The 23,019-nt window shown below is 45.7% G+C and overlaps 1 protein-coding gene across 1 annotated transcript in view; it reads right to left on the reverse strand.

Annotated features, from left to right (window-relative positions):
• Positions 1 to 11,002, reverse strand: part of LOC138448016 (proton channel OTOP2-like) — a 138,341-nt gene extending 127,339 nt beyond the window's left edge. The window contains exon 1 of the mRNA XM_069604548.1: positions 10,880 to 11,002. Coding sequence (XP_069460649.1) covers positions 10,880 to 11,002 — 123 coding nt within the window. The remainder of the gene's footprint in view (positions 1 to 10,879) is intronic.
• Between the last annotated feature and the right edge of the window lie 12,017 nt (positions 11,003 to 23,019).

Below are 23,019 nucleotides of genomic sequence, written 5' to 3' on the forward strand. Positions count from 1 at the left end.
AAGCAAAGGTCCTAATAAAACTTCTGGCAAACCGGGTCCAGCAAGCAGTCAACACCTTGATTCATCCAGATCAATGTGGCTTCATGCCACATAAATGAGCCCGAATGAATCTGCGCCGACTCCATCTGGTGCTAGACCGTGCCCCTATTCTGGACACCCCATTATCCCTTTTAGCAATAGATTTTGAAAAGGCGTTCGATTCAATCAGATGGGTCAGCCTCTGTGAAATCATGGACCGTATGGGGTTTGGAGAGGGTTTCCTGGGATGGGTAAAATTGCTTTATATGAACATCCAAGCAGAGGTCAGGGGGTATGGGTGGACCTCCTGATCCTTTCCCCTGGGCAGAGGCACAAGACAGGGGTGCCCACTGTCGCCCCTCCTCTTCGTCCTCGCCCTCGCCCTCGCTGGCCTTGTGGCTGCGCCAGTGCAGGAAGTGGGCGGGTTTCAGATGGCCCGAGGGGCATGAGGATCGTACTTCCCTGTACGCCGACGACCTCCTGTTGTACCTGGCTGATCCGGTTTGGACCTGTCCCATAGTGACCCAGAAGCTCGTCGGCTAAGGGAATTTAGCGGACTGCGAATCAACTGGAAGAAGTCAACACTCTTCCCGGTGAAGGGAGGGGAGCAGGCCAGCCCACCGAGCTGCCTGTATCGGATTGAAAGGCAGGGCTTCAAATACCTGGGAATTTGGGTTACCACTGATCTAACCAAATACGCGATGTATAACCTCCAACCGATCATAGAAAGGTTTATTAATGACGTTCGTCACTGGAAGCTCCTTCCTCTGACTCTCATGGGGAGAGCTGTGCTTTTTAAGATGATGGCACTCCCTAGATTCCTTTATGTCCTGCAGAACGCCCCACTTATGATCCCTACTTCTGAATTTACCTGAGTAGACACCCTTCTCAGGGAACTTATCTGGGGGGGGAGGCCAGTCACGTATTGCATTGAGCACTTTGCAGAGATCGGTCTGGGAGGGCGGGATAGGGCTACCCCGCCTCCAGACCTACTACTGGGCCTCACAGCTCACGGTGGTCAATGACATGATCCATGGGGACCGGGCACTGCCCCACATCAGAGCCGAATTGGATGCCATGCAGGCCTTTGACCCGCTACAGATATTATATCAATCCCTACAACGGCCCCCTCGGCAGACACCTACAACCCACATCACCACCACTTGGAGACAGGCACACGTGTTTCTTGGGTGGGGAAATAAGATAACCACAGCGCAGCCCCTATGGCAAAATGGTAACCTGAGGGAAATTGAGAAGCTTGAACCATGGCCACGCTGGGTAAGAGCGGGAATTTTGAGGGTGGAGGATACCCTGAGGGACGGGAAATTAGCTTCGTTCGAGGACATGCAGTGCAAATTTCAGCTGCCTACCACAGAACGATATCACTTTATGCAGTTGTCTCATGCCCTGAGAGTTCACGAATCTCCAGAGGACACGGTCCCCGACTACACACGGATAGATCGAAATATGTTCCCTGCCTACATCCCCACCAAATGCACATCCATCCTTTACAACGCCATTATATCCTTTGCTACCTCCGAGCTATCGAGATTAAAGGCTAAATGGGAGAGAGATGTAGGGGAGATAGATCTAGAGGACTGGATCCAGGTTCTTATGCATCCATGTGAGGTGGCTATCTCCTCTAGGCTCAGGCTAGTGCAACTTAAAGTCCTTGCATAGAATGTGCTACCCTAGAGAAACTTTATATGGTTGGAAGAGGGCAACAAACTCGAACTGTCTCCGATGTGGCGAGGAGGAGGGTACCTTCTTCCACACTCTGTGGCTATGCCCCCTGTTCCGTACCTTCTGGAATGCTTGCTGTACAGAGCTCTCCAGGGTGCTCGCTTGCGCCATTGAACTGAACCCGAGGGTCCAGATCCTCGGTGTGCCGGAGCCGTCCGACCTTAATAAATGGGACAAACTGCTACTGAATACTACGACAGCCCTAATGAAGCATAATATCGCACAAAAATGGGGAATGCTAGACCCCCCGACACTGGAACAGTGGATTTTGGACATGGACTCATGTGCTATGATGGAACACCGAATTTATGGCACAAGAGGCTGCCCAACCAAAGCAGTTAAAATATGGGGGAAATGGGACGAGCAGGGCCCTGAGGCCAAGGTCAGCGATGCTTACTGCACGTACAGATGGAGAATGGGCTGGGGGAAGAACTCTTGGTGTTAGGTAACGCAAATGATATTCTGTTGATTTAAGATGTGGACGCTGTCCTGAAGTGCTTTTGTTCTGCTGCTTTGTTTTTGGTTTTTGTTCTTTTGTTCTGTGGATGTTTTGCTTAATGTCATGAAAAACAATAAAATGTTTTATTAAAAAAAAAGTTCCTAGATGAGATGAAAAGTTACAAATTGTTTGCAGCGCACTTATCCATTTGCGATTGGTGGACACGTTTGCGAACATGTCATCGGGCCACATGCAAGCGAGGTCATGTGACACTGTCTGCAAAGGTCTGTGGTGACGTCAGAAGTTTGTGAACATCGGCAAACACAAAAACAGTGGGAAAAGTTGCAGAAAGTGTATAGAAGTGTTAAAAATGGTGCTAGAAGGTGGGGAATGGCAGAGTTTTAAGAAGAAACTTTCTAAATTGGACCAAAATGTTGCTATATTGGGTAAGCATGATATTAGTAACTTATAAGAAATTTGGGTGCACTAATAAAAACCTACAAAATTCAGTAAAAAAACATTGTTAAAAGGGACGTTATGGTTATGTTGCACTAATAAAAACCTAATAAATTGAATCAAAAAATGTTGTTAAAGGGACATTATGGTTACAAGTAAAACTGAAGAACCCCAGAAATTCGCCAGTTAGAGTAAGCCAAGCAACCATAACTCCCGCCACCACCGTGCACTGCTAAGACTAACAACCAGGACATCAAAGATGACATCACAAATGTAATTGATGACATGCATCAGGTGTAAATTAACAAGGGGGTTCCTGGGAGTCCCTCTGCCAGACATTAGTCCTGGTTACGAGAGACTTACCCAGAGTCTTTAGCTCACTATCTTTCACAGAGAAGAAATATCCCAAACATATCAGTCTTTGTCCTGCCCTGGGGCAGTCCAGCACCGAAATGCTAGGCAATTCTCCTCTGAACAAGAGTACCAACAGAAACCCCAGACACGTGTTTTGGTCTGGTTGGACCTCATCAGTAGGGTGGATCTGTGCCTCTCTAAGAATAGTGAGCAAGGGGTCCACGTCTGGATTCCCCTAGTAACTTAGGGTGAGACCCAAAGTTACTTAAATATGCAAATTAACAAGGGGGTCCTGGGAGTCACTCTGCCAGACATTAGTCCTGGTTATGAGAGACTTACCGAGAGTCTTTAGCTCACTATCTTTCACAGAGAAGAAATATCCCAAACATATCAGTCTTTGTCCTGCCCTGGGGCAGTCCAGCACCGAAATGCTAGGCAATTCTCCTCTGAACAAGAGTACCAACAGAAACCCCAACACGTGGTTCGGTCTGGTTGGACCTCATAAGTAGGGTGGATCTGTGCCTCTCTAAGAATAGTGATCAAGGGGTCCACGTCTGGATTCCCCTAGTAATTTAGGGTGAGACCCAAAGTTACTTAAATATGCAAATTAACAAGAGGGGTCCTGGGAGTCCCTCTGCCAGACATTAGTCCTGGTTATGAGAGACTTACCCAGAGTCTTTAGCTCACTATCTTTCACAGGACTAATGTCTGGCAGAGGGACTCCCAGGACCCCCCTTGTTAATTTGCATATTCAAGTAACTTTGGGTCTCACCCTAAATTACTAGGGGAATCCAGACATGGACCCCTTCCTCACTACTCTTAGAGAGGCACAGCTTCTCCCTACTGATGAGGTCCAACCAGCCCGAACCACGTGTCTGGGGATGCTGTTGGTACTCTTGTTCAGAGGAGAATTGCCTAGCATTTCAGTGCTGGACTGCCCCAGGGCAGGACAAAGACTGATATGTTTGGGATATCTCTTCTCTGTGAAAGATAGTGAGCTAAAGACTCTGGGTAAGTCACTTGTAACCAGGACTAATGTCTGGTAGAGGGACTCCCAGGAACCCCCTTGTTAATTTGCATATTCAAGTAACTTTGGGTCTCACCCTAAGTTACTAGGGGAATCCAGACGTGGACCCCTTGCTAACTACTCTTAAAGAGGCACAGCTCCTCCCTACTGGGGATGCTGTTGGTACTCTTGTTCAGAGGAGAATTGCCTAGCATTTCAGTGCTGGACTGCCCCAGGGCAGGACAAAGACTGATATGTTTGGGATATTTCTTCTCTGTGAAAGATAGTGAGCTAAATACTCTGGGTAAGTCACTTGTAACCAGGACTAATGTCTGGCAGAGGGACTCCCAGAACCCCCCTTGTTAACTTTCATATTCAAGTAACTTTGAGTCTCACCCTAAGTTACTAGGGGAATCCAGACGTGGACCCTTTGCTCACTACTCTTAGAGAGGCATAGCTCCTCCCTAATGATGAGGTCCACCAGACCGAAACACGTGTCTGGGGATGCTGTTGGTACTCTTGTTCAGAGGAGAATTGCCTAGCATTTCAGTGCTGGACTGCCCCAGGGCAGGACAAAGACTGCTATGTTTGGGATATTTCTTCTCTGTAAAAGATAGTGAGCTAAAGACTCTGGGTAAGTCACTTGTAACCAGGACTAATGTTGGCAGAGAGACACCCAGGACCCCCCTTGTTAATTTGCATATTCAAGTAACTTTGAGTCTCACCCTAAGTTACTAGGGGACTCCAGATGTGGACCCCTTGCTCACTACTTTTAGAGAGGCACAGCTCCTCCCTACTGATGAGGTCCAACCAGACCGAAACACGTGTCCGGGGATGCTGATGGTACTCTTGTTCAGAGGAGAATTGCCTAGCATTTCAGTGCTGGACTGCCCCAGGGCAGGGCAAAGACTGATATGTTTGGGATATTTATTCTCTGTGAAAGATAGTGAGCTAAAGACTCGGGGTAAGTCACTTTTAACCAAGACTAATGTCTGGCAAAGGGACTCCCAGGGCCCCCCTTGTTAATTTGCATATTCAAGTAACTTTGGGTCTCACCCTAAGTTACTAGGGGAATCCAGACGTGGACCCCTTGCTCACTACTCTTAGAGAGGCACAGCTCCTCCCTACTGATGAGGTCCAACCAGACCGAAACACGTGTCTGGGGATGCTGTTGGTACTCTTGTTCAGAGGAGAATTGCCTAGCATTTCAGTGCTGGACTGCCCCAGGGCAGGACAAAGACTGATATGTTTGGGATATTTCTTCTCTGTGAAAGATAGTGAGCTAAAGACTCTGGGTAAGTCACGTGTAACCAGGACTAATGTCTGGCAGAGGGACTCCCAGGACCCCCCTTGTTAATTTGCATATTCATGTAACTTTGGGTCTCATCCTAAGTTACTAGGGGAATCCAGACATGGACCCCTTGCTCACTACTCTTAGAGAGGCACAGCTCCTCCCTACTGATGAGGTCCAACCAGACCGAAACACGTGTCTGGAGATGCTGTTGGTACTCTTATTCAGAGGAGAATTGCCTAGCATTTCAGTGCTGGACTGCCCCAGGGCAGGACAAAGGGCCTCATTACACGGATGGTGGTAAGGGTTTACCGGTACCGGTATTTTACCGATACCGGTAAATCCTTACCGCCTTACTACGAGGTCCCATTGCGGGTTGGGGAATTTAACGCCTGCTTTTTGCAGGCGTTAAAAACCAACCCGCAAAGGGACCTAAGGAGTTAATTACGGTACCGCAATTTGCGGTACCGTAATTAGCGCCTTCTCCATTCCCATTATGCCCTATGGGGCAAAAATGGGAATGGGGAAGGGCAATGGTGGAAGGGGGAATTACCGCCCCGCCAACCTTGGAATGGGGCGGTAATTCCCCTTTCCGCCAAGGCGGTGTCGGTATTTTACCGGCATGAACCATGGCGCTTATAGCGCCATGGTTCTCCGCCATCCGTGTAATGAGGCCCAAAGACTGATATGTTTGGGATATTTCTTCTCTGTGAAAGATAGTGAGCTAAAGACTCTGGGTAAGTCACTTGTAACAAGGACTAATGTCTGGCAGAGGGACTCCCAGGACCCCCTTGTTAATATGCATCAGGTGTACACATGTGTAATTTTCTGTTTGAACAAGTCAATATTTATCTCTTAGGTCTTGGAATGATTTGAGCCCCTCATTATCCAAAACAACTATATCCTCCATATGCCATTCTCTATCCATGGCCTTTGGTTTCCTAGCTTTGGAACTTCTATGAGGTCTGTGTTGCCCCATCGGGAGTACTGTTTATTGATCTTCCCATTCCAACCCATACTTTTGGTCACCTATTTTCCAGCTCTACGCTGATCTTTGCCCTGCTGGGGGGAGACAATTCCCACCAAATCCTCCATATAGTACTTGTGTCGGGTCTCGCCCTGTCACACAGGGTAGTTTGAGTCTTGTGCAGGAGAGCTCAGTCCCCCCGAACAACCACTCATTTGCCACCACCTATTTATCCACCCAATAATACTTCCTCATGTCCGGTAGACCCAGTCCACTGTCCCGCAGTGACCTTGTCAGGGTTTTAAGTACAATCCACAGGCTCTGATTGCCCCATAATATTCTGCGGATCAGTGCAGTGATCGCGTCACACCAATGTTGGGGTATCTTAACTGGCGTTTTCTGTGTGAACTGACTTGTTGGCTGCAGAATGTACCATTCTGTAGCCAACCTTTCCTTAAACAAACAGCTTGAGAAATATACCAATCCATATTGAATATGTTAAGCGAAAACAGTAGAATTGTAGTTTTCTCCCCTTACCGCTCCCCAATTGTAGGAAGACAACTTTCAGAATGCAAAATAATGCAAGTCTAAAGAATTCTATTTTATGTTTTGCAAATGTATTCTGTTAGGGAGGATTCTCAAAATGTGCTAATTTCCCTTACCTTTTGAGACCCCCAGCAACTTTGCTGGAATTCTAAGATTTTATTTTTCTACCTGGGAAGAGTGAGAGCCTTTTTCCCACTCTTTAATGTATTTTGATGTGTGTTTTACTTTTGTGGTCTTTGGTTATGGAGTTTTAACACAACTCCATAGGCATCATCTTTTTCTGTGTGTCACACAGCACCTTCAGTGCAGTGGCACAGGGATGTATTTCAGACTTCCCAAGGTTTAAATACTACAGAGACTTCTCTGGGACGGACTACTATCTTCGAGAGCATGTAGAGTCAAATTGACTTTACTAGTCTCTTTAAATTTACTGACCCAGCACCCACTATCTTACTATAGAGTGCTGGAGGGGTTGCCTAGCTTTCCCTGAGTCCAAACACTAATGTAACAGTCAAATGTTACCTTTTCCTACTTTAAATGGCTGGTGGCAGTGGTTTAGATCAACTACCGTGATTTTTCCCGACCGCTAACAATGGTAGACATGTCTTTCAATATGGCGCCCCAGACCTATCTGTAAAAACGGACTCTGATCATCTTTTAGGAAAAGCCCTTCTTGTGTTTAATTCTGCGTGCCAAACCAGGTTTGGTTCCTTTGTTCGTTGGCCTTTGGCGGGCTTCAGTGATGAAGCCCTCTTCTGGCACCTGAGTGTCTTGGGTGGACAGGATGTGAGGGAGGTGCCTGAAACTCCCTGTGCTTACTCTCCTAGGAGACCTGACTGCACTCTGGCATGACTGGCCGGTTGGCTGTCCGGAAAGGACAGCCACCCTACTGTGTGAGTGGCAGCCAGGATGGAATGAATGGGGGAAAACTGTTTGAAAGCAGGTCTCTGGGACTCGGAAAGCAGAGATAACCACTGGAACAAAAGAACCGAAGACGAGCTGAAGGAAGAGGACTGCTGCAACTCCTGGACGACTGGTGAAGCCCTGCTGCAGGTCCGAATTGCCTGAAACTCCATTGACAGAGAAGCCCTTCAAGGTTAACTTCTTCCCTTGAGTTTGGTGGGAACAACCAACTCACAAGCCACCTGGACACCGTCCCCATCTGGTCGAATTTTCATCAGAGTGCTGTTGAAAACCGGATAGCCAGAGGGAAGGAAACCAACTCGTGGACTTTAAGGCACTCACACCTTAAACCGACGTCTTGCTAAGCTTTTGGCCTCATCCCTGGGCAGTGCAGGAACCTCCCGATGTCCTCCTTCTTGTCCCCACGACTGAAGCTCAGGAACAGCGAGATCTGCTCGAACTGCCAGGAACAACTGCCTCAGCTACAGCTCTTCTTCATTTACAAGGTACTGGGCAAACGAGGTCCAGAAATCTTTTCGGCCATCGAGAAAGTGTGTGAAACTTTCCTCAACTTCTAAGGCTTGTCCTTCCCTAAACATTTGTCAAACTTTTTCGCCTAGCCAAATTCTTCTAAACTCTGTGGCAAAGACTTAACCATTATCTACCAGAACTGTGCTATCCTATACAAAGACCCTGAACCATTGACTTTGGCCCAGGCCTATTGAAAAGAAGGAACAAGTTACTTACCTGTAACTGTTGTTCTCCAGCATGGGTCTGGCGTGGATTCACATGCTCATGAATATTCCCCGTCGTCAGGCTGGGAATCCTCGGTAAAGAAAAAATCAGTATCAGTTTCGTTTCTGATCTGTCTTTCTTAGTAGTAACCAATCACTGGCCTCTGGGTCATCCTGCCCCCAGCCAATGACTGCCCTCTCTCTAAGCCCCGCCCCTGGGAGCCATCCTCAGATTTGGTAGCACGTAAAGTGGCAGTATGACCAAGTGAAGAGCCGCAGAGGGGAAGGAGGGAGGGTTCGCATGTGAATCCATGCCAGACCCATGCTGGAGAACAACAGTTACAGGTAAGTAACTTGTTCCTTCTCCAGCATGGGGTCTGGCATGGATTCACATGCTCATGAATATAAGAATACATAGCAGTACACATATGCACAACCACGGGAGATGGCAAGGCTCAACATTAAGCATTACATAAAACTCAACATTAAGCATGTCTTAACTCCTCACCAGGCTCACCTTAAGTGACCAGGTTGCGCAGCACTGCATAGCCGACTCTGGACTCCTCCCTGGAATCCCGGTTGACGCAGTAGAATCTCGTGAAGGTGTGCGTCGACCTCCACGTAGCTGCCCTGCAGATGTCCAGCAGGGGCACACCAGACAAGAACGCCGTGGTAGAAGCGATCGCTCTGGTCGAATGGGCTCTCGGACGGCCGGGCAACGGTCGGTGTGCCAACCAATGACAGTGCATGATGCAGCCGGAGAGCCATCTGGAAATGGAAGCCTTCGAGAGAGCCTTCCCTTGGTTCACAGGTCCAAAGTTCACAAACATCTGTGATGTCTTCCAAACACTCTTTGTTCGGTCCACGTAGAACTTCAGCGCTCTAGCTACATCCAGTGAGTGCAAAGTCCTCTCGGCCGGCGTAGAAGGCGACGGGAAGAAAACTGGTAACACCAAGGGCTTGTTGAGATGGAAGTCCGACGGCACCTTGGGCATGAAGGAGGGGTGCGTCCTCAGCACCACCCTCGTCTCATGAAAAGTCAAGTATGGAGGCTTGCAGGATAGGGCCTGAATCTCTCCCACGCGTCGTGCAGAGGTGATGGCCACAAGGAATGCTGTCTTCCACGACTGGAACTTCAACGGAGCCGAATGCAAAGGCTTGAATGGCGGGCCCATGAGCCTGGTCAGCACCACGTTGAGCTCCCACGCAGGGGCTGGAGCCTTCACCGGCGGGAACGATCGGAACAGTCCTTTCATAAACTCCTTCACCAGGCAATGAGACCATAGGGATGACCGTCCTGCAGTTCTGGTGTATCGGGAAATCGTTGCCAGATGTATCTTGATGGAAGCATGAGCTAGTCCAGCTTTGGCCAGCAACAGTAAGTATGGTAGCACTTGAGGGGCAGTAATCCTTAGAAGGTTAATCTTCTGTGCACGGCACCAGACAGAGAGCCTCTTCCACTTGTGTCCGTAGCACTTGAGAGTTGAGGACGCCCTGGCCTTTGCAAGAACCTCTCTGCATTCGGCCGGGATATCCTACCCTCCAAACTCTAGTGCTTCAGGAGCCAGGCCTGCAAGTTCAGCAACACCGGGTCGTGATGAAGAATGGCGCCTCCTTCTCTGGAGAGAAGATCTGCGTCCGTCGACAGTTTGACTGGTGGGGACGTTGACAAGTCCAGAAGGTCCAGGAACTAGATCTGTCTCGGCCACCTCGGTGCGACGAGGATCATCCTGCACCAGGACTTCTTGAGTTGGTTGATGAGCCTGAGCAGCAACGGCATCGGCGGGAACGCATACAGGAACAGGCCTTCCCAGGGGAACGAGAAAGCATCGCCCATGCTCCTCGGCTGGGGAAACCTGCTGGCAAACCTCTGGAAATTGGAGTTCGTCGCCGTCGCGAACAGGTCAATTTGGGGTTTGCCCCATCGCCGGAAGAATTGATCCACTTGATCCTGGTGTAGTTCCCACTCGTGGCACGAGCGCAGCTCCCTGCTGAGTGAGTCAGCGATGGTGTTTTTTATCCCTGCTAGATGAAAAGGCACCAGAAACATCCCCTGGGCAACAGCCCAGTGCCAGAGATCCTGAGCTTCCCTGGACAGGGCTGGGGATCTGGTTCTTCCATGTTTCCGGATGTAGAACATTGTGGTGGTGTTGTCGGTGAAGATCCTCACCACCTTGCCCTTGAGGGACGGGAGGAATGACTTGAGGGCCCAGAACACCGCTCGGAGCTCCAGTATGTTGATGTGGAGCGGCCTCTCCTCCGGGAGCCACAGGCCTCTCGTGTGAAGATCTCCGGTGTGCGCTCCCCACCCCTCCCGGGAGTCATCCGTCGTCACCGTCGCCTGGTATGCTGGGGTCTGAAAGTCTGTGCCCGCCGTGAGATGCACGCTCATGCCCCACCATCGGATTTCCTGGCGGAATACCGCGTTGAGCGAGATCTTGTCCTCGAAGCTGCCCGTCGCTTGCATCCAACGGGTGTCGAGGAACTCCTGCAGAGGGCGCATCCGAAGCCTGTACAGGCACACCAGAAAGATGCAAGAGGACATCATCCCGAGCAGGGACTTGATGGACCTCACTCTGGCCACCCTCACTCTCGTCGTCCCCCTCGTTGGGATTCCTCCCGTGGGACCGGGCCTCTTCCAAATTCTCAGTCAGTTCCTCCTCGGAGGTTGTATCCGTGTCCGTAATGGCCCCCGCCCCCCCCCTTTTTCCACCGCGGTCTTCCCGGGGGTCTTCTCGATGGGCTTAAAAGAGGATTCCCTCCACGGAGGCATGGAAACTCTAGGCCTCGAGGTCGCCTCCACTGGAATAGCCTCCACAGGCTTTGCCAGAGCCGCAGCGACTCCTTCGATAGAGGCCTTAGCCGGGTGGATCAAGGCCTTTGCCGCCTTGGGCGTGCTTGAGGCCTTCAACCTTAGGGGGAGGGTCATCGCCTCGCTCCCCCTTGGCCGGTTCCTCCAAGATCAACCGGGGCCTCTCCAGAAGCTTAGCCGGGTTCTCGGGTTTCCTCTTCCCCGAGCCAGAGCGTTGGCTCGCGGTTGATGGCGTCAGTGAAGGTGTGCCCTGCCTGGCAGCCGAGGAGCCCGACCGTCCGGCGGTCCCGGTGCCCGCTGACTTGCGGTGCTTTGCCTTCTGTTGGGCCCCCGTTGCCGGGTCCCCCTCACAGGACTTAGAAGACCGCTCGGACTTCTTCTTCTTCTTCTCACCTGCTGGGCTCTTGCCTTCCAGCAAGTTGGAAAGACGGGTTCGGCGATCCCTCATCGTCCGATCCATCATGTTAAAGCAAAACGCACAGTCCTTCTCCACGTGGGTTTTGTCCTCGTGGAGGCAGTAAAGGCATTTCAAATGCTCGTCCTCCTTGAACACATTTTGTAGGTTGCATCCAGGGCAGATCCTGAACAGTTTGCCGGGAGTCGAGCTTCCCTTCTCCTGGGGATGTTCCTCGCCCACGAGGTAGGCCTCAGAAACTTCTGGAATCCCCCAAGAAGCGTAACTCGACGAAAACTTCACCCTTGAGGGGCGTAGGTAAATCCGAAACGGGTTCCCGTTGATCGGATGTAGAAACGGTGGAGCTTGAGGCTCGATTAACCGAAAAAATGAGATACATCTCTTTGAAAAAATTCATAACACAGTAAAAGCTTGAGAGCTACAGCACGAGGACTCCCAACACTTGAACGTGTGGTAAAAATCTGAGGATGGCTGCCAGGGGCAGGGCTTAGGGAGAGGGCAGTCATTGGCTGGGGGCAGAATGACCAAGAGGCCAGTGATTGGTTACTACTAAGAAAGACAGATCAGAAACGAAACTGATACTGATTTTTTCTTTACCGAGGATTCCCAGCCTGACGACGGGGAATATTCATGAGCATGTGAATCCATGCCAGACCCCATGCTGGAGAATTGCTGTTTGTAGTTAACTGAAACCCTTTACCCTGCCTATGAATGTATTTGGGTTGTCTATTCTTATGACCTTGTCTTTTTACCCCTTTATTAAGTATCTGAAGTGCCATTTTGCTCCCACTTCAGGGGAACTAAACTTGTTCATTTACTTAACGGTTGTATTTTTGTGGTTTATTAGTGTGTGATGTTGAGCTGCTTATACTAGTGTAATGTTTTCTAACTGACTGAGTAAATAAATGTATATTCTTTTACCAAGAAACCTTGAGTAAGTGTTTCTTTGAATCACTGTATTAGTTGCTCCTTTGTGTAACTTGTTTTACTGCTCACTTAAACTCTTGATAAGTCTGGCTGCTCAGCCATCGCTACCACTTTACTGTGTAGTACAGGCTTGTACCAAAGGTGAAATTGTGCTTACACTTGTAGTATTAATTGCATGTAGTGTTCCCGAAGGGTACTGCATGTGATTCTGCCCAACATATTCCCAACACTTAAAGCTCCAAAACAAAGGATAGTGTGATACGTTTGTCTGTACATTGGTTAACCAAGTCATCCTGCTCATTTATATGTAGTTAAAAAAAAAGTAAATTCTGCATAAATGCAAACCTTTGTCTATGTGTGGCAAAATAAAAACAAAATGAGAGACTTTCGAAAATGTCTTTGCGTTGAAAAACTAGGGAAGAGAGAACTGCTCTCACGCTCCTACAAACCAATTCCCTGTTTCTCATCAAGCCAGCAGAAAAAGGCGGAGGCATTGTCCTATGGGACACTAATCTTTATAAGACCGAAGTGGCAACTCAATTACACAATCTACTGTTCTACTTCTGTCCGCCTGAGAGAAGAAATTAAAAGTCTCATGGACCATGCCCTTGGGGAAGGTTGGATTGACCAAGACGAACACTGTTTCTTTATCAAAATCTCCCCCACCATTGCAGCCTTCTACCTCCTTCCTAAGGTACACAAAAATCCTCTGATTCCACCTGGCAGACCCATTGTTTCTGCTATTAACTCCCTCCTAGAACCTTTATCTATTTATGCAGATTGGTTTTTAAGACCTTTTGTAAGATCTATGAAATCCTTTGTTAAGGACACCACCAGTATGATTAACTTACTTCAGGGTCTACATGTAGATCAACAAGATATTTTAGTGACCCTTGATGTCATTGCTCTCTACACTAGCATCCCACAAGAGGAATGTTTAAACATCATGGAAATATACCTAAATAAACGGACTGACACTCTGACTAAAGTTCCCACAGCATTCATCTCGGAATGCATTCGTATTGCAAGCACTGAAAATGTCTTCCTATATGAAGGAACTTTTTATAGGAAAACACACAGGACTAGCATGGGGGCAACATTTGCCCCCAATTTAGCAAATCTTTTCATGGACTACCTTGAATCCTCATCTATATACCATCCCGAGAACCCTTTCAAGACTAACATCATGGAATGCTTCCGTTATATAGATGACGTGTTTATGGTGTGGAAGGGTGACCCGCTTTCCCTGGACAACTTTTTGATCTGGCTTAACAACCACAACCAACATATTGTGTTTACTATGACATGGGATTTGCAACAGATACCTTTTCTGGATCTACTCATTTACAAAACTGAAACAGGCCTTTTGTCAACAAACTTGTACCGCAAACCCACAGATAAGAACACCTTACTTAAATACAACAGCTGTCATCCATTAGGACTACGAGAAAACGTACGCTGTCCAGACAAGTGGTCGACTGTAAATTGGTCGAAAGACAAATGGTCGACGTCATTTGGTCGAAAACCAAATGGTCGAATTTTTTATTTTATTTATATATGTATTTTTTTGGTTTTCGTTTAGGGAAAAAAGGGTTTTTTAGAAAAAAAAAGGGGTGAAAATAAAAAATAAAAAAATTTGACCATTTGGCTTTCGACCAAATTGGTTCGACCATTTGTCCAGTCGACCACATTTTTTCGACCAAATGTCTGGCAACCAAAACTTACCAATAGGTCAGTTGCTTAGGATAAGAAGAAACTGCTCAAATATGAGCAACTTCATTAAAGAAGTTAAAGACCTGAAACAACGCCTGAAAACACGGGGCTACCCGAAAAAAATCGATCCACTCAGCATATAAACATGCCCAGCATGCTAATAGAGATAGGTGTCTAAACCCAGAAAGAAAAAAATCAGAGAGAATAACATGTGTTAGCACCTTTAGCCCAATTAGCAATGGACTACGCAGAATAATAAAAAGCATTGTCATATTCTATCCACCTCAGAATTCAGTCCTGCAACACAAGATTTGCTTTTTAAAAGGCAAAAAAACTACAGAGACATGCTAGTACACACTCTAAAAAACAGGGGCCCCTAACACAAACAACACAATGGCAGCTGCCTCCTGTGATAGGCCATTTTAAATGCGGCCAATGTTCAGTCTGTTCCCTGACCAACAAATTGAAATCTGTCGAGTTAAATGGTAAAATGTGGGAACTCTGTCATTTTTCAAACTGTTCCACAGATTGGGTGGTATATGGCATTAACCCTTTAAGTGCCATGGGTTTTCCCCCCAGTGCCAAGGCCTTTTTTGGTGATTTCGGTATGTCGCCATTCAATGCCTTGTAACTTTTTTGTTACATGAGATATATTGGCCAAATTTTGCCCCTTTTTTTCCCACATGTAGGTGGTCGTAACGCCACCCAGGAATCCTAGGTTGCTGTAGGTGGGTGAGAGAAAATAACCAAAGAGGGTAAAAATGTTGTGTTTTTAAAGAAAATGCCAATAAAATGATGTACAAAGAAGCATGTGTTTTTTTCCTTGTAAGAGCTAGGAACAAATGGTTTGCTGTGCTGAATTCCCCAATTTCCTGGCTTTCAAGAACAGGTTGAGTGGAAATGGAAAAAAAAATATTTTGATGTGGTTATGAAGCGTTTTGTGAGAGGTAGGCGATTTTGGCCATTTTTGCCAATTGGACATGCGTGGTCGGAATGGAAGAAAAGGGTAGAAAAGCCAAAGTAGAGGACAGAAAGGCATACATTTCTGAAAAGTAGACAAAATTCCAAGTTTAGGAAGGGGTGATTTGCGCAGGTCAGGCAACAACTAGGTAGGGGAAAATGCCATAGTTTGGGGAAAAAGCAGAAAAATGAGAGAAAAAAAGGTATGTGGTGGACATGGTTGGCTTGGTACGGCAATGGCTTCTATGAATTTTGAGAAAACAATGCTCTGCTACATTTCCCCGACTCTTGCAGTTATGAAATCACACATATTTTGTAGTGTTTCACAAAACAAGCAATACCACAAGCCAAACACTGAGCCATGGTACACAGGAGTGTTATGCTTACGGCCTGAACAGACGTACTTAGCATGTGTAAATCAGGAAAACCAATGTGGTGAGGAACAGCAAGCATACATTTTTTGAAAGAGCACAGGCAGACCTTAACTCACCCATGTCACAGTGCAGGTTGCTGTTCTTTGTTTAGCAGTGGCCGTTATACAGTTAGTAGTACTTTAGCCACACATTGCTAAGTTTGCAAAGCATCCCACAAAGTGGACAGCAATACTTTAAATGCGGTAGCCTACTGCATGAATACGTAGGGCTGCCAAACGTGGGCGGTGTTATCAGCATACACTACATGACCTATGCATGGGTCTAGGTGTGGAACGTAAACATGTGTGCTTCCACAACTACTTAAAAGTGCATTTCGAGATTCAGACATGCGGTCACTAATGGAGTCCTATGGATACTTGCCATGTAATTGCACATACACCAACCAGTTGAAGTCTATATATGTTACTAAAAACCTTTTCTTTTTACTGAACAAACTACCGTAAAGCAACGTTATGCTTCAAGTTCCCTACTAAAAACCTCTGAAATTCACTAACACAAAACCTTATGGTTAAGTTGCACTAGCAAAAACCTATGAAATTCAATGGATAAACGTTACAGGGATGTTATGGTTACAAGTAAAACCGAAACCCCCCCGAAATTCGAAAGTTATAGTAAGCTAAGCAACCATAACTCATGCCACCAGTGTGCACTGCAAGGACTAACACCCATGACATCAACGATGCCATCACAAACCTCATTCAGGCGTGAGCAATTTTTCTCCATTCAGTCTATGGAAAAAAAATTAACTTTGGGACCCTCCGTACCCTCCCTATAACTTTGCCCTCTCTGGATGAAACCTCATCAATCTTTGCAAAATAATTCAGAGCAGTCCATATACTTGTTTTGCAGAGTGTAGTGAGGATTCGTCCACAGGGAGCGAAGTTATAAGCCGCCCAAAAAGTGGTCTTCCTCTGGGTTTAGCAAATTAACCATAACTACACAGTCGCAACAGTGGGCCACGTTTTTTATATATAGAGAATCCACGAGGGGGCAATCAAGAATGAACCAGGTTTATATTAGATCTAGCAACCAGAAAGCCTAAGGGACATAACTTAGATGAAGAGTTGTATACTTTCCTCGGCACATAGAGTGTTTAAATACTGTAAATTTCATAAATTTGGGAAATATTTTGCTAATTGTTGGAAAAATTGGAATGACTTGGATGCTGGGTTCCAAGAAAGAAGGGAATAATTGAAAAATCCTAAGAAAGTCTTTTTACTTGTTTTATTAGTTTATATGTGATTTTCTATCCACCAAAAGTATAGAGTGTTCATGTAAAGTCCAAGATGCAAATATGATGAAATCTACTACCTTAAATATTTTCCCCTTTCCAAGCTTTGGCCATTAATGTGTGAAGGAACCATTATAATGTGGCAGCTATGTATTTTAAGAAATAATGCACTATGCACTTTAGCTTCTATACACATTGACAACATTAAGGTTCTTATTGGTTTAACCTTATTCTCCACCTTTTTATCCAATCATGGGAGTGCACAAGAGTTGTCTATGAGCAATATATTATGTGTGAAAGAAGCATTAATAATGTGGCAGCAATGTATTTTAAGAAATAATGCACTATGCACTTTAGCTTCTATACACATTGACAACATTAAGGTTCTCATTGGTTTAACCTTATTCTCCACTTTCTTATCCAATCATGGGAATGCACAAGAGTTGTTTGTGAGCAAATACTTTTGTAAATTTAAAAAGGAAAATTATAATAAGGATTTTTCTTCCCCGGGAAACTACAACATATTTTTTCCATGCACTATGCACTTTATATATCTTTTTAAAATTAGTAAAGTAGTTTCTCCGATATATTAATTCCTGAAAACATATGGAATACACAAGCGACTACACTATTATAAAATGCACACCAATGATGTTTTAAACTAAAGGTGTAGTGAATACAAAAGTCATTACAAAATGGCCGAACGCTTTTAACAATGGAAAACATAGAATTCAACTATGGTAGAAAGTGAAAACGGACAAAGAAACTGAGTAGAACCATAGAGTTTTTTTGCTTTTGTACCTGTATTTAATGGCTGGATGTATGTCTGTTCTTTTGTACGTAATCAAACAACGGGAGCGTTGCGAAACGCGTTGTACGTGACGAATCTGTTTTTACTGATGCCTAAATAAAACTGGATATAAGAAATACATACGTTGTTGTGTGATGGGCTGACCTGAAGGAATTCTACGAATTGGCATATGGCTGTAACTTGACGAGTGTCGTCTCACTTTGGAAGAAGTGCGATAACTTTTTTTTCTAAAATATATATACATATATATATATATATATATATATATATATATATATATACACACACATATCAAGGGACGTTAAGGTTAGAACTTAGCGCAACAAAACCCCTGAAATTCAGCTAACACTACCTTAACTTTACCCCCTTGTTGCCCAGTTTATGACCACAATCATAACATCTCAGTTTACAGTGGCATTTTATTGTGTTAAAATATACAGTGGGTATGGCCAAACATTGCTGCCACTGTCCATGGCCGGCTAGTGTTGTAATGTAATCATTGATCACATCAGCAATGTCATCCGTGATGTCATAGATGATGTAATTTGTGATGCCATCAGTGATGTCGACTGTGATGTCATCATTGTGGTCATATTGTGATTACATCATTAATACCATCATGTATGACTTCACTGGTGAATTTATTGATAGCACCACTGTTGCCATCACTAATAACATCATATATGACAGTGATTATCTAACTGATGGCATCAGACATAGGATCACTCTAGGTACTTTCATGTATTTAGACCAGTGGTCGAAGTGTACGAAAAGAAGTAGTGGAACTATGTACGCTACTGGCCTGCACCGCTCCCCACAAACCGCAAAGCCACCTCGCTCCCATGCACAATACAAACTCCAAAACACTAAAAGTGCACATTTTAACTTCTTCCTGCAATTTTATTTTAAAATGAAACCATTCTGGAACAGTTTCTTTTTAAAATCAAAGTATATGAACAGTAAAACATAATTGATAGAAGTAAAGGAGCAGTGCTCCCGACGGCTCCCTACCACTTCGACCACTGATTTAGACCACTGTTACTTTCTACATATGTGATTTTAGCATTTTAGAATAGTTCATAACAATGAGTACATTCTGAGAAATAGTTAGCAGCAACACATACATCATGTCACTACTTGTGAAGCTTTCATTTATAGTAGTTTGGTAATAGATGAGATCTGAATTTTAAGTATGAAGGAGTGAGAGGTAGAGGAGGCCCACTGCCCCCAGGAGCTGTATCCCACCACCGAGGGTGAGAGTCAAGGGAGTAGGAGAGCTAAATGGCAATAGAGGACAAACTGGTTCCAACAGCAGGGGCAGAAGCAGGGCGCAGCGGCATCATCGCGAGAAGCATAGAGTCCAGCATAGAGACAGCACTGGCTGTCCAAGGTCAGGGTCATTGATTGAAGGACCATTCATAAACCGGAAGAAAACTGTCTGTGTGCAGGAGTTCCACTTTGGCCGCTGGTGAGTTGATTAATGATGTCAACAGTGATGTCATCTGTGATGTCATCATTGTGGTTATAGGCTGTGCAACCAACAGGGGGGTGAAGTTAATTTAGCTTTAGCTGAATTTCAAGGGTTTTGTTGCGTTAAATTCTAACCTCAACGTCCCTTCAACTACCGTTTTTTCCTTGAATCTGTAAATATATGTATTGTTTTAACTTTTTTTCATAGCCACGGCTATGAGACATAACATTGCATAACACAGAATAACATAACATCCATGGTTGCCGCGGCTACTGTCGTTACTGTCATTGTACCCGTGGCTAGCATAAAGGATAGCCGCGGTGTAGAGGAGGTCCCAGATGCGGCCTGCACCCCAGGCCCTCATTTCGACGTACCTGAAGCGTGTTCGCCAAGGTATGTGACGTATAAGGAGCAAATAAACCAACAGAGAGCCACAGTGGGGCTCTGTCCAGTACCTATCAGAAGGACCTGTATACCTATTGAAGCACCAATCCCCAGACAACCATGGGCAGCACAGTATCCACTGAGACAACCATACCAGCAGCTGACACGAAACGAAGACTACTTACAGACAGTCCCCGAAGAGGCACACAGAGCCTTAATGGAAGGAAATTGGTGACGACATAAGAACCAGACAGACGTACAGATAAACATAAACGGCGATCGAAAGATGACACATAAGGGCGAAATACAAAAGAATAATGATGTAATAGACTTATAAGAAGATACAACGTTGCAGCACGAAGAACGTAACCACGATCGATTTATGCAACTGGCTAAATGCATGTAAATAGGCTCGAAACGCAAGATGCTAAGTAAACGGTACTGCTTGCAACGCTTAGTAGAAGAATAGAGCGGCAAGCGCCACTTATATATCTACCTCAATGAAGCACATTATACAAGTGCAACTCCATTTTGTAAAGCAGAATCCAGCCCAGGCTGCAAGGGGCTAAACAGGCCAAGATTCATATTCCAGCCAAAGCCAAAGGAAAGAGCGGAATCGAAACTCAGTAAGAAGCAGCTCAATGCTCCCAGGAAGGGAGGAGAGTGGCAACTCCAGAGAAACAAAACCTAAGAGCATACCAGCCAGCCAGTGAAGGTCGTGATAAAGAGGCCCAGGCAGGTGGCAAGGCTATGGAAGAATTAAATACATGAAAAGAGGGAAAATTAAGCAGATTCACGGTGAACAGACACGTGACCAGCCAAGCCTGAAGCGGTACCAACGGCTGATGTCACCCAGTACCCGAGGATGCCATAACTTTTCCTGATAAGAAGCTACAGTTTCGAGGCCATCCTCAGCCAACTAATTGACACATAGCCCTAAAGTACTGATTGATGGAAGAAAGGCAGGGTGAATCCTGGGGCACAAGGCACCTGGGTGTCCATTATGCATGCTGCTAATTAAAGTGGAGATTTATGTCTAGGGGTGTAACCCACCCAATCACAAGGGACTAAATAATCTAGGGTCCTATAGCTAGAATAACCAATTAGACGTCATACTTGTAGTGACGTATATCACGAGTGATGTAGAGGGATGGGCATAGACGCCCACCCGATAAGAGTTATCCAATCCTCACGCTCTGTTACCATATACAGATATTACACCTATACTTAAGTTAGCTTTTCCAACCAATAGAATTGCATGTCAAACTTATGAGTGTTACACGTCAATGATGACAAATTTTTGCTATAACTATTGCTGTCTGAATGAAGAACTTGGGAGTTGAAGCGAGACAGGCGATCGCAACACTGCTGATTTCCATTTGTTTCCCCGTTTTTTTTACTTGTCATTAAACGCACTTCCCTTTACCAAACCATTGATTTGTCCTTATTGATTGGTGTTGGAGTAAGAGAATCCTGCACCCCATCCTCCTCAAGGTGCAGCTATCTCGTTTTAAGGTGCCGGAGGGCGAGCTCTGAGTCTCAATGGGCCTGTTCAGAGGTCGCTCCACCCTCCAGTACAGCGGCTACAATAAAAACAAACCTATGTGTTTTTTTTTAACACACACTATATTAGTTTAGTTTATTATTTGTAGAGCGCACCTAACCCTGAGGTATCTGGGCACTTGAGCATAGATAGGTTGTTACAGTTACAAGTGCAGTTACAAGTGCAGGGTGATGAAGAATCATGCGGACCAGGCGGACCAGGTTACAGAATGGTCTGTGTGGCATCACCAAGGAATGAGACTGGGCATAAGGACCAGATTACAGAATGGTCAATATGACTCCAACATGGCTGATGGTTACAGATAGTAGCAAGACAAGATGATATGTTAGTAGTACTGGAACAGCTATTGAGTAAAACAGGGCAAAGAGTAGTAGTTTCATAGTGGTCGGACAGGAATGAGGCAATACGAATGAAACTGAAGGGTGAGTTAATATTGCTGGGCAAAGAGCAGTTATTTTACTTTAGCTCTAAAAGTCCAGAAGGAAGGTTTGGCTCTAATGGCTGTGGGGAGGATGTTCCAGCACTTGACTGCTAACACCGGGAAGCTCGACCCCCCTGCCGTTTTCAGTTTGTACTTGGGTATATTGAGGCAATGTTGGTAGGATGATCTGATAGGACTAGAAGATCGGTACCTCGAGAATTTGTCAGGCATTTGTGTGTGATGACGCGTGTGCATAGTTTAATTCTGTTGCGTACTGGTAACCAGTGTGAGTATCGTTTGAAGGTAGAGATATGACTGGAGCGCGGTATGTACCAGGCACATCAAAGGGCATTATTTTAGAGAATTCGTAATCTATTCAGGTTGCAAGCAGTAAATCCTAGGAATTGGGTGTTACAGAAATCCAGTTTCGACAAAATCAAGGCTCTGGATAAGGTGAGGCAGCTATTTGTGAACAGAAAGGGTTTGCAGGCATTGATTAATTTATTGGTGTATGCTGTGGTGGAGGCTGCGGAGTTTACTTGTTTTTTGATGGAGAGGGTGGAGTCTAGGTATACGGCAAGGATTTTAACCTCTTTGGCAACTTTGATGATATTGCCATCAATGTTGAAGGCTTTGTATCGAGGGTCAAGTTTGTTTAGATGGGCATGGATGCCAATGATCAGAAGTTCTGCTTTGTCGTCGTTTAGACAAAGGCTATGTTTAGCCATCCAAGCCTGTATTTCCAGATAGATTTCATTTAGCTTTATGGAGTCTCTTTCATAGCAACCAGTGAGCGTAATTAGAACCTGAGTGTCATCTGCGTAGTTTGTGTAGGTGACACCCAGGCTATCAACACGATCAAAGAGGAGCTTAGTAAAATAAAGCGTGAGTGAAACACAGGACCCTTGAAGGACTCCACAGTGGATGGGTACTGGCTGAGCAGCCGCAGTAGGTGTGTAAACCCTAGTTGTTCTATTTGTGAGGAAGGATTGAATCCAACTGGTGCCATTCGGTGGGAATGCTGCAGCAGTGGAAAGATATTAAGTCAAGATTTGATGGTACACAAGGTCAAATGGCTTCAGATAAATCCAACAGGAGCAGGATGACCAAGTTACCCTTGTCTTAGGCTTCGTCAATTTGTATTTTTAAGTCCAAGAGGGCTGTTTCAGTACCAGGCCTATGTCTTATGCCGGACTGTCGCAAGCCAAGTAGGTTGTTTTCCCAATGTTTTTGAATTTGGAGATAGGCTACTCTATCTAGTATCTTTAGGAGGAAAGGGACTGTTGTTATGGGTCTGTAATTTGTCGGTATGTTTGGGTCTAGGTTGGGTTTTTTGAGGAGAGGCATGATCCATGCCTCTTTAAGATTGTTGGGTACTGAGAAGTTTTTAAAGGAAGAGTTAATCAGGGCAGTGATGAA

This window comes from Ambystoma mexicanum, chromosome 3q (genome assembly GCF_040938575.1).
Source record: "Ambystoma mexicanum isolate Mex_15411 chromosome 3q, UKY_AmexF1_1, whole genome shotgun sequence".
Lineage (NCBI taxonomy): Eukaryota > Metazoa > Chordata > Amphibia > Caudata > Ambystomatidae > Ambystoma > Ambystoma mexicanum.